General features: G+C 38.7%; 2 protein-coding genes across 2 annotated transcripts; both read right to left on the reverse strand.

Moving 5' to 3' along the window:
- Positions 1-613: 613 nt before the first annotated feature.
- shmt1 (serine hydroxymethyltransferase 1 (soluble)) lies at positions 614-10456 on the reverse strand. The gene is made up of 12 exons (XM_077540414.1): positions 10304-10456; positions 8291-8409; positions 7573-7718; positions 7386-7501; positions 6809-6969; positions 5840-5921; positions 5349-5561; positions 5162-5275; positions 4232-4354; positions 2484-2600; positions 2269-2379; positions 614-1614 (listed from the first exon to the last, which is right to left on the reverse strand). The coding sequence occupies exons 2-12, from the start codon at positions 8381-8383 to the stop codon at positions 1442-1444; spliced, it is 1449 nt and encodes a 482-aa protein (XP_077396540.1). The 5' UTR covers positions 8384-8409; positions 10304-10456; the 3' UTR covers positions 614-1441.
- A 1236-nt stretch (positions 10457-11692) lies between these two features.
- On the reverse strand, positions 11693-16491 carry pdap1b (pdgfa associated protein 1b). The gene is made up of 6 exons (XM_077540476.1): positions 16293-16491; positions 15967-16058; positions 15232-15321; positions 15034-15155; positions 14081-14232; positions 11693-12092 (listed from the first exon to the last, which is right to left on the reverse strand). The coding sequence occupies exons 1-6, from the start codon at positions 16303-16305 to the stop codon at positions 12028-12030; spliced, it is 534 nt and encodes a 177-aa protein (XP_077396602.1). The 5' UTR covers positions 16306-16491; the 3' UTR covers positions 11693-12027.
- Positions 16492-16757: the final 266 nt, after the last annotated feature.

A 16757-nucleotide genomic window follows, 5' to 3' on the forward strand; every position in this document is an offset into this window, starting at 1 on the left:
TGGAAAGGTGTGCTTATTAAAAGAAATCCCAGAACTTTCTCAGCTCGTACTGCATCTGTTCCTTTGCTGCGCAGGTACAACAGGATCCGGATTGTCAGAACCACCTTAACATTAAAAAGCCATAAAGAGAGCATTGGGAAGTCAACCTTGGTGAGCACGTCATTGACTAAAATATTGTGGTCAAAATAACGAGAGCAGCAACAATACTCCCAAATACACTATTAGCTTTTTGACCTCAGGGTTGTTGATGGCCAGTGGTTCTAACATCTTGTGGTGCGAGTCCCAAGTCATCTTGGTGACAATGCGGCCATTTGTCAAAGTGGTGGTTTGTCGCTGTCCTGCGCAGTGATTTGAACCGAGTAAAATAATCAGGTTATGATGCAAATCTTCATTGATAGAAATGGTGAAATTTAATATCTATCACACACATTTTACATTATTCTACATTAAGATTTTTTATTTTATTATTATTTAATTAAGAACGTTTGTCATGTTTGTCCTCCTACAAAATCCAAGACCATATTAAACCAAAAAAATATAGGCCTACCTCTCCAATCTTTTTCAATTTTCATACATTTTTGAAAACACTCCAGGGAAGTAAATTAAGCATGTACACGTGTGTAACAGTATGATTTATTTTATGCAATTATTTAATATGTTGCAGTACTTCATTTGTCAAAATTGTACATCAAAATCACTGAGTGGATGCCAACTAGGCGATTGGTTACTCACAGCAGGTAAAATCACTTTAGGCACACTTAGTTTATTGGCAGGCAAACAAGGTGCAAAAAAAAAAAATCTATGTACATGGTGTTAACTGTAGATGTCCACCATCTTCGTTGTCATTCACTGGAACTGATAATTGATGGAAGTGGACAGCTTTTGGCGTGTGCTTCAGCACTTTCAGCGAATGCTTGGTAAAAGTGAAGTCTTCAAAAAAAATGCACAGACTGAGCACAGAGTGAAGCAGGATTACTTCTGTCGATCGCGGTGAGTACACACGGTCCTTCTCAGTCTGTGTATTTTTGTGAGGCTTCGCATTATCAAGCATTCACTGAAGGTGCTGAAGTACACGCCAAAAAGTGGGCACTTCTATTAATCATAAATTCCAGTCAATGACAATGCCCACCTCTGTTCATGAGAGAATGGGATATACTTGGGGTAATAATCTGCGCAACTCATAAGGAAATCATTGTAAAAGGATGACTGATTTGAAGATTTTAATAAATATTAAACCTGAAATTGCAGCTGAAGCATTGAAAGCAGCAGCGGATGAAAGCACATAAAAAAAAAAGCCTGCTCGAACTGAATGGTGCCTTGATCTGGGGTGGGAGGTGCATATAACCGTATCAAATAAACACACAAAATTACATCTCCCAAAATTGTATGCAATCATGTCCATAATTATCAGTCCAACAACCATCAGTTAAGCCATCATGATTTACAGCTCAGGGAGGCCAGGCATGGCAAAATGACTAGCGAAAGCTTCAACCTCTGCCCTGATCTCGCTCACACGCTGCTGGAACTTTTCTTCCTTAGCCAAGGCCTGGATGAACTCCTTCAGAGTGGCCTTGGGATCTAGACTTCTTTGCACCTCCAAAGTCAGCTCAATGCCTGGAGGGTAAAGAAAGGAGATAAATGGGAGATTACATTGAAATTCGATTCCAGACACACAATTTTCATTAATCTGAGGCTTAATTTCACCTCTTATTAAGAGCCAGAGTGGTTAGTTAGTATAGCTACAAATAACAGGTACTTTTGGTATGGAAACGGCAATAAAAATAGAAAGTAAAAAATGCAGCATAAGGACTGGTGCATTGCCATAACAGTCATTGCAAGTATCATCCAAATCTCATCACACTATTGTGGTTGTAAAGAGTGAACGTCATGACGCAAGTAGCAATACCTGTCCCACTGAACAACTGCAAATCAGTCTACATTTTGAAATGATGTAAATTCACGTTCATCAGAGCAGTCAATGTATTTAATCTATGACAGCTCTCCAGACCTTTGCTGGAAGCCTTCAGGATACAGTATTAAACGTGACAACAGTTTAAACAGTGATAACTAAAATGAAAAGCAATCCGTTTATCATTGTATTGCATCATATAGTAATGGAATGTACCAAATTCTGTCAAATCGCATTGCGTCTCTATTGAAGTGAGCTGTATCGTAACACAGTGGTTTATGTCTAGTGAATGAATTACATTGTTAGTGTGTACCAGTATCCTATTATCAGTCTCAGTGACAGAGCTGCACATTCCTAACCTCTATGGAGGAAGTCTGCCACCTTCCTAAAGTCATCTTCCACCAAACCTCTGGAGGTCAGAGCTGGGGAGCCAAATCTCAGTCCACTGGGGCGCAAAGCACTTTTGTCCCCTGCATTAAAAGATCAAACCATATTATTATATATGTATTATGGAGATTTGGAAGATGAAAAGAAAAGTTGCAGCACAAACACTTAATTACACAACAAATCATACCTGGACATGTGTTCTTATTACAGGCAATGGCACAGGCTTCCAGAACCTTCTCAGCTCGTCCTCCATCAGTTCCTTTGCTGCGCAGGTCCAAAAGGATCAGATGATTGTCAGAACCACCTAAAATGCAAATAAAATAATGTTGGAAGGCTTTTAGCCGAGTGACGGCTTCCCGCATGTAGATGTTGAAAAAGGATTGGACTGAGCACAGAACACTGTGGAACCACACAAATATGCGGGGGTGGGATTTAGGATCACAAAGGTGACTGCATGATGGCCAGCAATACCGAAGGCCAGGATGTGAAGTTCCGAGATGCAGTTAAGAGTTTTAAATTCAGCAGCCAATTGACGGGAGTGAGTTCATGTGAATGTCGAAATCGCCCAGTACCAAAATGTTTGAGTTTGACGCACAAAGTAAGATGAGAGAGCATGAATGTTAGAGAGAAATAATGGATGTGGTCTTGGGGTCACCTCCGGCAGCTTTTCTCCAAGCTCAGCCAGGCTGGACTGATTATTAACCGAGCTAAATGTGTCTTTGGAGTGCCCTCCATCCAATTCCTCGGCCACCTCATCAACGAGGACGGCGCCACCCCGCTCCCGGCAAAAGTGGAAGCTGTTGCCGCTTTTCCTCGACCCCGGACGGCCCAGGGTCTCCGGGAGTTCCTCGGGATGGTGACTTTTTACCACAGGTTCATCCGCCACGCTGCCCATGTGATGCACCCGCTTTACGACGCACTTAAGGGTGTGGCTCCTAACCGTGCGGTCGACTGGACCGATGTGAGAGTCAAGGCTTTTGAAGAGACGAAAGCTGCGCTGTCCCGAGCGGCCTTGTTGGCCCACCCACGCCCGGATGCCCCAATCGCCCTCACTACTGACGCATCCGATTTTGCCGTTTTGGAGCAATGGCAAATGGACTGCTCTTTATGTAGCGTTTTAGCTACACCACATGGTTGCCCAAAGCGCTTTACAAAGCCTCACATTCACCCATTCACACATCCATACACCAGTGGTCGGCTGCTGCTATGCAAAAAAAATGGATGTTTCAACATCAATATGGCTGCCTATTGAATTAATCCGGGAATTGCAGGCTGCAATATCGCGACATATAATTTTTTTTAACAACCATAGTCAACGCCAGCGTCCTCTCCCTCATGGTGGTGACTGTCTCCCGCAGGATGTCCCATTGGCAGGTGCTGGCTTCTTGCTCTACTTAAGGTGCCGGTAGGTCAGAAGTTGGCCGTTGCGGGACGTGCTGGACGGTGGGTGGAGGCGGTGCTTGGCTGTGCGTGCCGTGCTCCTCCTGGGGGCTGGGTGGGGCTCTTCGGTGAGGGCTGGCACACTGCCCTTGGTCTTGTTTACTACCTGTTGCATTCCTCCAGCACAGGGTGTAGTACTGCTTTTCCCCAGTCCATAGAGCCCCACTCTTTTCTTATGTTACAGTAGCCATACATATACCATATTTTATTCTATTAGTCCCTGTTCTGTTTTTGCTTTGATCTTTCTTTTCCCTCTCCACTCAAACCTTTTTCTCACCAACTACAGTATCTTTCCAATAAATAATCCATTACAATACTGTACAAACAACCACAAAAAGAGTTAATCAAACTCAGATGCTGAACAGAAAAACTGTTCCGGTCCACCATTCATCACATCCCAGCAGCCAAACAGTACAGATTTAAAAAAGAAGGAGCAAAAAAGAAAAGAAAAAGAACTTCCTACTTGTTTTACCAGTGGGGTTCAGTGACACCTACCAGTGACAATCTTGTAACCGTGCTCAATGAGGGCAGCAGCCAGAGCTTTGCAGTTAAGAAGAACCTGCATCTGGTAAGCTTTGAACTCTGGCGTCATGGCTTGTTTGAGTGCTACTGCAACACCTGGGGACATAACAAATGCAGCAATCAAATGAGCAGAATTGAGCAAATTACACACATTTTTTAATTGCCCATCAAAACGGGCAATGAAACACACACACAAAAATGAAAATATCAGTGATTTTAGGCTCACGTCAAAACTAGAAAATTTAAAAACAGAACACAGGACTGAGTTTGATTTTAAAATCCAATAAATTGTAGTTTTTGCAAGTTTGCTAACAAACATTAATAAAGACATTTAGCTTGTTAGCCGGCCGCCACAATCTGGCAACAGAGACATACTGTGTAAATTGAGTTCAGCATTATCGTGATATATTGGCCACATGAAGAATCAAAATAATTGTGGTTTTGAAGTGATTTTCTCCAAGTCAAGTCTAGTAGTCTACATGTTTTATTGTTCCCTGTGGACATGAATGAGATGAAAACGTGATCGGGCAGACAAACAGTGGTAAAAACGTATTTTTTTGTGTCACGCATAATGCATGAAGCCAACCTTAATAACAGTTCCAACACATTGGCCCTTGATAAAATATGACTGATGGATCATTTGTTGGATCGTGGTCGTCGTATGACTTGATTGTGGCAGCTAAAAAGCTGACATGTCTTTACGAATTGGTGACCCCCCCACCCCCCAATTTTGCATTTTTGTGATCTGAGACTAAAACTGGATTGTGACAAATCATACATTTTTGTGTCACTTTTATCATTTTTGCTTGCCAACTGACATTAAAAGAATGAATGACAAACTGATTGAACGGCTCCTAACAAAAAATAGGGAACAAAATGTAAAAGTCTAATAACGCGGAGGACCTGCGATGGCATGGTTGTGCGGTCCGCCCTGCAGCCCAGGAAAGACGGCCTGGTTGATCAAAGACTCGAGATTGTACAAAGTCTCCTTCCCTTTGGCGTCCACGCTGCGCACACCTGGAGAAGAACGGATGAGAATAAAACTGAATGCTTGAAAACTCCAAAGACTTGATGACAAAAGAGATTTGACCTTTCCTGAAGAATATCAGTCCAGCTCTGCAGCCACGTAGCGTCTTGTGCGTCGTCGTGGAAACAATGTCACAGTCGTCAAAAGGTGAAGGCACGACTCCAGCGGCCACCAGTCCACTGATGTGCGCCATGTCTCCCATCAGATATGCGCCATTCTCATTCGCGATCTGCCTCATGCGGGCATAGTCAATGTTACGGGAGTAGCAGCTCGTTCCTGTGGAAAAAAAAAAAAAGGAAACATCTGCCTGAATTTCCATTTCTGTATTTATGTGCAAAAGGTTTCCCCAACAGAACATCAGCTAATATATAAGACACTAAAAGTGATAACACACTGCACACAAAATGTCGAGGCAAAATTTCCATCCATGGCTGAACTGGAATCAGATTTAAATTCAATGTAATTAGCCATCAGTTTACTAACTTAACATTAGCTTAAAAGCATGACAATGTTCACAACATAACCAAGTAAAGGTAATGCATATAATAGATAACCTGCAATGATGAGTTTGGGATGGAAAAGGCGAGCGTTTTCTTGCAGTCGATCATAGTCGATGTAACCGGTTTCAGGATTCACCTGAAACCAGAACACTCTGTCTGACCAACATGACATAAACAGAGAAATAATAAAAATAATACACTGAACTGACCAACACTTGATCACAATTAACAAGTGGAAATTATTTTTATTTTATTATTAACCCTCCCAAAAACATGAATACACTCTATTTTAAATGTGCTAAGTGTTCCAAAGACGTATCTATACGTTTATGTTTTATTATGCTCGAGCATACAGAAGGCTTCGATGCAGCCTTTCAACTGCAGAGAAAGTGTGAAAAAATAGTAGTAATTTTAAAAATGGCCAGCAGTTGGCAGCAGAATATAATAGATCAGGGGTCTCCAAGTTGGGTCCTCGAGAGCCCCTATCTAGCCTGTTTTCCATGTTTCTCTCCACTAACACACCTGATTCATGATCGGGATCGTTATCAGGCTTTACATACTGATTAGCTGATCATTAGATTCAGCTGTGCTGAAGGAAGGAGACATGGAAAACAGGCTGGATAGGGGCTCTCGAGGACCCAACTTGGATACCCCTGTAATATATCAACCAGGGCCATGATGAAAACAAGCTGTTTCCCCACAATTCTATGCAGATTTGTGACTAATGCTGAAATTTAGAGCTGAAAAACAGAAACAGATAGAAATATACCGGTACTTGTTTTTTCCCCGATGAAAGAAGAGACTCTAATCTTTCTTCTGGTGTGTTCCATGTTTGTATAGCAATAGAACCGCAAACATTTAATTGTCCAAATACTTCTCTTCATATCAAATTTTCATGGCGTAAAGTGTGTGCTTATTTATTTTTGCATAGAAAATGTGACAATTCAGAAGAGTGCCTGCTTGAAATTTTACTTATTAAACTAATTACTGAGATGAGTGTAAAAAAAAAATGTGTGTGATCACCTTGTACGGCATGGATTCAAAGAAGATGGACGTTGCAGAGATTTTTTTCTTTTCCGTCATGAAGCCATGTGTCAGGTGACCTCCATCAGGAAGGTCCAGGCCCATGATTCGACCATGTGGTTCCACAACGGCTGTGTAAACAGCAAAGTTGGCAGGAGAACCTGCACAGAGAAGCAGTGACATTTCTTCTTACTCCATTTGAGATTCATCCATTCATGTTCTGCTTGTCCTCACAAGATAACCTTTATTTGACCCACAAAGGGGAAATTTGCAGAGGTGAGCTGGAGTCTATTCCAGCTGACTGTGTGCAAGAGGCAGGGTACACCCTGAACGGGCTGCTATCCAATAGGAGGGCACATATAGACAACTTAACACTTATGGATCAAGTGTATTCAAAATTAAGCATGTTTTTGAAGTGTGTGGGGGAATGGAGTGCCTGGGGAAAACTCATGCAAGCAGACAAAGAACAAGCAAACCAAGATTCAAACCCTAAACCTCAGAACTGAGCCGCAAATGTGCTCACCACTCGTCCACTTTATCTGAGATGTTAAATGTTATTTGTATGAATAAATGTTACCTGAATATGGCTGCACGTTCACACCCCATCTGTCAGAGTCCAGACCGTAGGCCTCTAGCGCCCTCTTCTGGCAGAGTCTCTCCAGCTCATCCACATGCTCAGTGCCACCATAGTATCTACATTAAGACCATTCTGAGTATGAAACCAATTTTTAAATTTAATTTCACAAGTATGTTTATTGTCATACCTCTGACCAGGATATCCTTCAGAGTACTTGTTGTTCATGCAAGACCCCAGAGCCTCCAGAACAGCTCTGCTGGTGAAGTTCTCTGATGCAATCAGCTCCAGCCCGTACGTCTGTCTGTGCTTCTCCTTTTTAATGATAGAGAACACCTGAAACACAGATGCGACACATCAATATGTCACACAAACTCCATGCAGATAAGTGGTGTTACGACTGCAGTTGCCAAAGTACACTTGATACATGTGATATCAAGTCTGAGAAATGAGAAAAATTGCATGTACTGTAATAATCACATTAGGTACACTCTCAGCCTTAAATCCACAAACAAGACAATAATGCTGAGGTTTGCTTGAAACAGTCCGAGAAGTGCGGTTTTACTATTAATCTAGTTAGTTGAAGTTACTGCACTGAATCATTAAAGTGTTTGTTTTCTATCTTCCCCCTCTAATAGTTTTAATCATAACCTAGCAATAAGAAACGTTTTGAATCTTGATACTGTATTGGATACCAATCATACTATTAAAATCAACAGGAGTTCATTATGTTACGCATATGTACGCATACACATAAACACCATGCAAGACAAATTATAACAAAAAAATAATAATCTTGAAAGCACCATTTACAGTCAATTACACAAACACACTGTCTAAACAATACTTTAAAACTGGTTGGCAGTAATATCAGTTATCAAAAACATAGTATTTACATAAACACTGACCTCAACGTCATTGACAGCCAGAGGTTCCAACATCATCTTGTTGTGTGAGTCCCACGTTTCCTTGCTGACATTGTTGCCATTTGTTAAAGACATGGTTGTTATTGTTGCACAGTGCTGATCTAAACAAGAGGATAATTTCCATTTCATTCTTTAGCCATGAGTTCGGAACTTTGGAATAAGTATCAGTGATGTCATCATGGAATATGAAAATGCCAATCAATCAAGGAGGAATTGGAATCTACTAACGGTACTAAATTTGACTTCACAAATAGATTTAATACCAGACCTTAACAGGTTCTTGTCATGATGATCAATAAATGAATAGAAGGATAAATATGCGTGTGTGTGTGTGTGTGTTTTTTTTTAAGTTCAACTGAGGTTTTGTGGCAACACAGCCAAAGTGCAAAATTTCATGTCTGTAAGATTTTATGATTGGCTGATACCACTTTTTATGATAAGGCATCAAGAACATCTATTGTGTAATGTTAAAAGTGTCACAGTCATAAAAAAAAAGTGTATCTAGTAACTTTGTTATAGTGATGCTATTTGAAGGGAATACTCATTGAGGATCAAACGCTTTAGATCAGGTGTGTCAAACATAAGGCCCGCGGGCCGGAAAAAGCCTGCAAAGGTGTTTAATCCGGCCCACGAGATGAATTTGTAAAGTTAAAAAAAATAAAAATAAATACAAAAAATTGCAATGTCGGACTAATTAATCAGTCGGTCACAATCAAAATATATAAAATTTGTAACGTCACAAGCAATCCTCAGATGAGCAGTGCAACTTGTATGGGGAATCGTCCTGGATGTCATTATTTTATACACAACTTAAAGTTACGGTGTGTTTAATTATTATTATTATTATTGTTATTATTAATTATTATTTTTTAATCATAGACCGACAAACGGGTTAAATACGGCACTAATTCAATTACTGGTAACACAGATATGACAAGGATTAGCGTCCATATACCGTCATTAACTGCGTCACGCAATGCATTCTGGGAACAATATATGTATATATATATATATATATATATATATATATATATATATATATATATATATATATATGCAAAACAGGTAGATTTAACACGTCTAGGACTCAGTGTTGCCGCGTTCCATTTGCATTTGTATTATTTTTTGGAACAATAGTTGAACTACCTGACTACTACCTGCACTTGAGCACAAAAGTAGAAATCAATTTTTCCTGTCCTTGTGAAGATTTGTAGTTCAGAAAATGGATGGATTAAATAAAACACCCATTTTGATCACTTAGTACAACAGAAAAAAACTACTTTTTTTGTAGATCAAGTCTAAAATTTTTGTGCGACAGGTGTTAGGTTTAGGTGGTTTTTAGGCTGGCACAACAGTTGAGCTCCGTAATTTAGGGCTGGCACACAAATAGCGAATATCTACGTATAATTGACGGCAATCGTTTTTATGTTATATACAGTACCGCTATTTTACCGATGCGGCCCACTTGGTAATATATTTTCCTCCATGCGGCCCCTGAGCTAACATGAGTTTGACACCTCTGCTTTAGATAAAAGTTGCCTATACTGGTGGCCGAGAGGGACGAACCAGAACAGGTTTCATTTGGTAAACTTTGGACTGTTGCACGGGTAAAGCAAATAGGAGTTAGAACGAATTTTATGCGCATTATCTGGTGTCTTGTGTAACTTGTACTCGTACTTTTTTAAACCATACTTTTTAAACCCGTCAGATAAAATAAAGACAACGTTTTCATTACTGTAAACCCACTGCACATAAAAGTCAAGTAGCTGTAAATTAAACAGTCATATAACGTTTTTAATTTACTTGGATAGTTTAAATTAACTGCTAACCAACCTCCTAAACACACACAGTGGACTGCCATTTATTGCCATACATTGAGAAATTTACACGGCTAAGTCACAAATCGTCCAAAAAAAAATTGTGTGTGTGTGTGTGTGTGTGTGTAAAACAAATAATTGTCCTGTCTATGTAATGTTTAGTCGACGCTAAACTCACCCGCCAAGAAGACAAGAAGTGACTGACGTTGTCAAAAGCAAAACTACTAGTATCACGACTCACGAGGTGGGAGAAAGGACTGATTTTTTTTTTTTTTTTTTTTTTGTGGTAGGAGGACTGGAGGGAGGGGAAACATAATAGCTGTGACGAAGGGTAAAAGTCCGCCAAAGTTCGGACCAATCAAATGCGTAGTTCTTTTTCGTCTTCGTACTTGTATTTAGTGCACTTGAGCGCCACCGGGCGTGTTTCCAAACACATGGATTGCTACGGGGTTCTTGGGTTACCAATGGCGAGGGGGTCGACTCGTAAAAGTAGCTCTGACTACTACCTGCACTTGAGCACAAAAGTAGAAATCAATTTTTCCTGTCCTTGTGAAGATTTGTAGTTCAGAAAATGGATGGATTAAATAAAACACCCACTTTGATCACTTAGTACAACAGAAAAAAACTACTTTTTTTGTAGATCAAGTCTAAAATTTTTGTGCGACAGGTGTTAGGTTTAGGTGGTTTTTAGGCTGGCACAGACAACACATTTTCCTTGAATCATTCTTGAAACTGACAATATTAAAGTATGTTAATTAAATAAGGTAATCACTAGGATAATCTTCTGTCTCTGAATCTGTTGCGTTACTACTCCCCACAAGTTAAGAAGTTGTAGAAATTGCATATAGGCTATCCTGTAAGGAGTCGACTTTTAGTAACAAAGTATTTTGTACATAATTACTTCCCAAACACTGTAGGTAACTTAGAGATAGGCTATGCTAATGCAAAAACCCAACTTTTATACTCTAGTTATTTTGATTGATAAAGTCAGAATAACATTTTCTTCCAATATGGTTATGTATTGCTGTCATTTAATAATAGTATGAAATTGCAGTTCTCCATACTGACAGTTGTAATATTTTTCTTTCACATCTGGCTAAAAACAAATTTACCAAAATATAGAAACCCTGTGGTATGACTGCACACTATGAACATGATAATAAACCTTTTTTGTTGTTGTTGTTCATGCTAAACTAAACGCTATCAGTGTAAATATTCACTACTTTTACCTTCAGGTTCAATTTGATTTAAGGTCTACCATTGCTCGACTTGAAACTTACACTGTACGGTATACAACAATTATCAAAGATGTACGTTTTGGCATTTAAATTTTATAAAGTCACCTTTTGACCATATCTCTGTTCATAACTGAAATGAGCACATAAGATTCAACTTGATTTTGCAGATTGATTGAGCCAGCTATAACAGGAACATTTTCCTCCCCCCAGGCAAGAGGAAAGCACATCCCGTGGAAGAGCTAGAATTTTTTGGGAAAAAACAACAAAAAAGAACCAACTACAATATTGACCCATCATATGTTAATACAAGTTGAGTCTGAATGAAGAAATAAATGCTTGAATATTTTTTTTATCATATTATTCTGAAATATTATCATGATTCAGTTATATACAGTGTAAAACCCAAAGGCAACATAGCGCTGATGCTCAATAAGCAATGGATATTGAACAATGATCAGTGTGATTCACATCATGTAAAAGCTCGTAGCTTCATTCCAATTGTATGTGATCCAGCTGCACCTTTACCAATCTGGCCGTTCTTCCATGCCAAAATGCACCACAAGCAAGGAGAATACTCTTCATAGCACTTTTCTCCCCCAAATAGTCTAATTCATACTGTGTCAGTCCACAAAAGTGGGGAAATGGATGTGTTATATATTCTGCATCATTTTAGTGAGAGGGAATTCAATCCTTTAGCCGCTGCTGCCGCCGCTTCTTTCGCCTCTTTTGCTGCAAGCGGGAAAAATGGATAACGGCAGGTAAATGAGTTTCAAATCTTATTTACTATTTCTTCATTATATATGTACAGTTTTGACTTGAGGTATGAGTTTATTGGTGGAGTGACCATGTTTGTAACCCAAAACATCTCAAACATCTTTTCCCATTGAAATGAACTGAAACGGTATTAATCCATTCCAGCTTCGCGCAAAATTGTATATATATTTTTTTTCTTAAAAAAAAATGCATTAATAAGTAATTTATTATAATTAACATAATTATCCCCCCACCCCCCCAACTCCCAAATGTATTTGCTTCAATCCAAAGGAATGAGCACAACTGTACAGGTACAAAAGCAAAATGTTACCTAATGACAAAAATGCTATGAATTGCTACCAAAATTCACATTGCATATCGCTACTCATGTCCATACTTGACTCATTGAGCCATTTTCGTCAGTAAAAAGTGAATATTTTGTCTATAATGTGGTAACTTCATTATTTTTGTGTACAATTAATAACTTTAAAAAGTAATTTTTCTACTTGCTCTCGACTGATGATGACGACATCACCTGTGCTGAGAAAGTAGGTAACGACCAATCATGGCTCAGTTGAGCCATGATTGGCCGTTAACTACTTCCTCAGCACAGGTGATGCCTTCCTAAGTCAACAGCAAGGGGAAAAAATACTTTTTAATTGTATTAATTGTACATGAAAAAATAATGAAGTTATCAAATTCATTTTGCACAAAATATTAACTTTTCACTGCTGAAAATTGTTCAATGAGTCAAAGTCTCCCTTTAAACTTCTGAAAATAACAGAAGGGCTCTTTGCACAGCTCGACTACTTCCTGAATTTAACACCACTCCTTTGTTTCCTGCCTTTCATGAGTGGACAAACTGATTAATCCAGGTGTGTCTCGCCATTGTCATCGTGGTTACTGAGATCAGGAACACCTGGATTAATCAGCTTGTCAACTCATGAAAGACAAGAAATGAAGGAGTGGTATATATTTCACTCACACATACACGCACACAAACAAACACTGGCTCCCAGGCAGGGGAAGCGAACCCATGCCAACCGGCACCAAATGCAAGTGACGGTTCCACTCCTCCACCCAGAGCCATGAAGGAGTGGTATTGAGTTCAGGAAGTAGTGGATTTGTGCAAAGAGCCCATTGCCACAGTACTTTGGATTTTATGTGCATTAAGCCTTATTCCCATCATACAGGTGTCTCAGAAAATTAGAATATTGTGATGAATGCCATTATTTTCTGTAATGCAATTAAATAAGAAAAAATGCCATACATTCTGGATTCATTACAAATCAACTGAAATATTGCAAGCCTTTTATTATTTTAATATAGCTGATTATGGCTTACATCTTAAGAAAACTCAAATATTCCATCTCAAAATATTAGAATATTTCCTCAGACCAAGTGTTTAAAAAAAAAAAAAAAAAAAAAGCCATCATCAGCGGTATTAAAACTATAAAAGGCTTGCAATATTTCAGTTGATTTGTAATGAATCCAGAATGTATGGCATTTTTGCTTTTTTAATTGCATTACAGAAAATAATGGACTTTATCACAATATTCAAATTTTCTGAGACAGTCCTGTACAGTTGTGCTCACAAAATTACATATATGTAAACTTACAAGCACAAGTGTTAACTATACATGAAGACAATCTTAGTAAGATGAAGTTAATTAAGTTGTTTAAGGAGAGCATAAAAATGTAATTCTCTTTGTTTTATCTAGTTTGACAGAATACTTTTCCTGGGAGTAGCAAAAAACAGCTATGACAAGTGAGTTGAGTTCACTGCCATTGTATCTCGTTGACTCGCAAGACAAAGCAAAAATAATAATAATAAAATAAATAAATAAATAAATGGACACACGACGGCTCATATTTAAAAAAAAAAACTTGTAAGTCAGGTCACTCGTACAGTATCTCAAGACATCACTGTACATACATATTTTTTCCCCATTAAAACAAGACACCTTTTTTCTCTTCCTCTTTCTTTCTCGCTGCTTCCTCTCTCTGTTTCTTGATAATGGCAAGGCGGGCGAGGTCTGCTTTGGCCTGGTCTGTCTTCCCAGCGAGATGCATCTTCATGTAGCGCTCCTTTGCTTTCTGCTTCTCAATTTCCTCTCTGCGTTTGAAAAAAAAAGACGTATATTAAAACTAGAGCTGTGAAACGGTTACATTTTTTAATCAGATTTACCCCATTTTAGAATTTTAATTAATCACGATTAATCGCTGAAATAAAAAGGCTTTTTGTCAACATTTTTTCCCCACCAAATTTAAAGAGCACTTGTTATGTGTTAATTCTTTCGACATTCAATGAGGTCGTTTTCAACATTTTGTATCCACTGCACACGCTCATCCTCTTTTTCCATCCATCCATCCATCCATTTTCTTGACCGCTTATTCCTCACAAGGATCGCGGGGCTCATCCTCTTTTTTTAATCAGTTAAATACTATCTATGTATTGATATTTTCAGTACAAAATGCAGTTTGTACTTTTTATTCATTTCAAAGTAACAATGCAGTGCAAAGTATCTACTATCTACTATACACTGAACAATATTAATGTGTGCATGTAATGTTCATAGCTCTGAGCCTCGAGCTTATTTTCAATTCCTGAACCAAGCTTTTATAGTGTACATAGAACATAATTAACAGATACTTACTCTTCTCGTACGTAAAATCAGAAAAGCATGTTTTAATTTATGCGCGAATAAATTAAGAGTGCACAGTAAACACAAGCTAAAATGTTCATTACAAATGTGTGTTAGACAAGATCCAAGACTGGCATCACAAAATATGTATTTCAAACCCAAGATACAGTAAATAAACTGATGGCCCTGTCCTGGTATGCATGCCACTTCACTTATGTGCAGTTATTGGGGCAAAAATAATGTTGACTGGCATGAGTGTACAGTACACATACCTTTCTCTCCTCGACAATTGCTTCGGCTCATCAAACTCGATGTGTGTCACCTTCTTTGACCTCTGAGCAATTCTGTTAGGGTTGTCAATTTCTATCAAGCCCTCCACACCTACTCTCTTCCTCTGCAAACACATTACAACAGCTCAGAGTGCCATCTTGAAATGTCCGAAACAAACAAAAAGATTAGTGTGGAAGTACCTGTGCACCATCATCGTCACTATCATCTGAACCCGATGCTTGTAACTTCTCTGCAACATCATTCTGAGCTGCACCCTCATCATCCTCATCCTGACAAAAGGAATATAGAACGCTACAAGTCAATATTCACACAGTCACATTAGTCAACTACTGTCAGTGTGTCTCAGAGCATCATCATCATCATCAGTGCAGTTTTCTTACGAGAACAGAAAGCCATCCACCAAGGCTTACTTTTCACCTGCACAATAAATTAATTGAATGCTTGACATTTGCTCCCTTTGAGTTGCAACTTCACCAGATTTGGTTATAAAGAAGACATTATACAAGATTTTTTTTTTTTTAAACAATCATTTGAATTTGTACCTTTGGTTTGGTATAAGAGCTCTTGACTGTGCAAACATGTTTAATTCCCTTGGAATGGTTAGATTTGTCTAAATTAGTAATTGCAAACAAGCCCCCATGTTTTTTTTTTTGTTTTTTGTTTTTTATGGGACTGCTGTAAGAGTATCTCTATAAATAAATCAATTTAATGTAACAATAGCCCCCCCCTAAATTTTAGAGTGGCAAGAGAAAATCACAAAGTGAATTTAGGACTTAGAAACATTGCCTTTGATTTTCCGAGGCTAAAAAGCCTGTAACCAAACAATTCAGATGTGGCAAGACAACATAAGTAATTGCCAATAATCTTTATCGTTGTCTGTGCCAATGGGGGATGAATCTTTTTGCATACACTACCGTCTTTCTCTCCTTCTCCGCCTTCATTTGAGCGTCGATCTCCTCTGGACTTGTGTATGTCCGCATGCGACCCTTGTGGCCACCTTTCCTACCTACAGTGAAGATGACAGGCGTGAACAGATTTACTCTGTGTACTATTCACAGTACGAAAATCGATTAGACGCTTCTCGAAAGCAAACGTGATACAGATTACATCGGTGTAATGTTAAATGACACCAAGCGAACAGAAATGTTATGTTTTAAAGTGGCTATAACCCATGCTAATACTGTATGAAAAAAAATATATAGATATGGGGAATTCACTGAGCAGTACACAACCATCTTACCTCCTTTGGGCATTTTGAGAAATCAATAGTGTATATAAATACCACACTAACAATAATAATATAAAACAAAAACAAAACAAGACATATAAGGCCGCGAAAAAAGATGACAGCTGGCTAAACTCGGAGAAGAGCAACACAATCCAGCAGTGACGAGTGGTGGCCAAGGATATGCCTGTTCAAATATCTTCAAAATTAAAAGAAAAAATAAATTAATTAATTAAATAAAAAATAAAAATGGACGGAGCTATGCCAAACACTTCCGCCATGGTTTGACTTACTTATCTGTATATTACAAGTTACGAATACAAAACAAATCAAATGGTATTTCTGTTTTCTTAACGGCATTCAACTCGTGGCCTAAAGTGATGCAACGTCACTAAAACGATGGCAGGCTATTTGCGTCAATTTTATCACATACAGTTCTTTAAAGTGACTTAAATTTGAGAACAGGTTAATGCGAAGTTA

The sequence above is a fragment of the Festucalex cinctus genome, chromosome 1, assembly GCF_051991245.1.
Source record: "Festucalex cinctus isolate MCC-2025b chromosome 1, RoL_Fcin_1.0, whole genome shotgun sequence".
Taxonomy (NCBI): Eukaryota; Metazoa; Chordata; class Actinopteri; order Syngnathiformes; family Syngnathidae; genus Festucalex; species Festucalex cinctus.

Bases quoted from the DNA above. Each gene is read 5' to 3' on its own strand.
- shmt1 (XM_077540414.1), bottom strand. From the start codon at position 8,383: ATGTCTTTAACAAATGGCAACAATGTCAGCAAGGAAACGTGGGACTCA. The intron at 5,276-5,348 runs GTCAAATCTCTT...GTTCTTCTCCAG, and splicing joins ACTGATATTCTTCAGGAAAG to GTGTGCGCAGCGTGGACGCC. The intron at 2,380-2,483 runs GTATGATTTGTT...CTTTTAATGCAG, and splicing joins TAATAAGAACACATGTCCAG to GGGACAAAAGTGCTTTGCGC.
- pdap1b (XM_077540476.1), bottom strand. The intron at 15,156-15,231 runs GTACTTCCACAC...ATGTGTTTGCAG, and splicing joins GTGACGATGATGGTGCACAG to AGGAAGAGAGTAGGTGTGGA. The intron at 14,233-15,033 runs GTATGTGTACTG...TTTCAAACGCAG, and splicing joins CAATTGTCGAGGAGAGAAAG to AGAGGAAATTGAGAAGCAGA.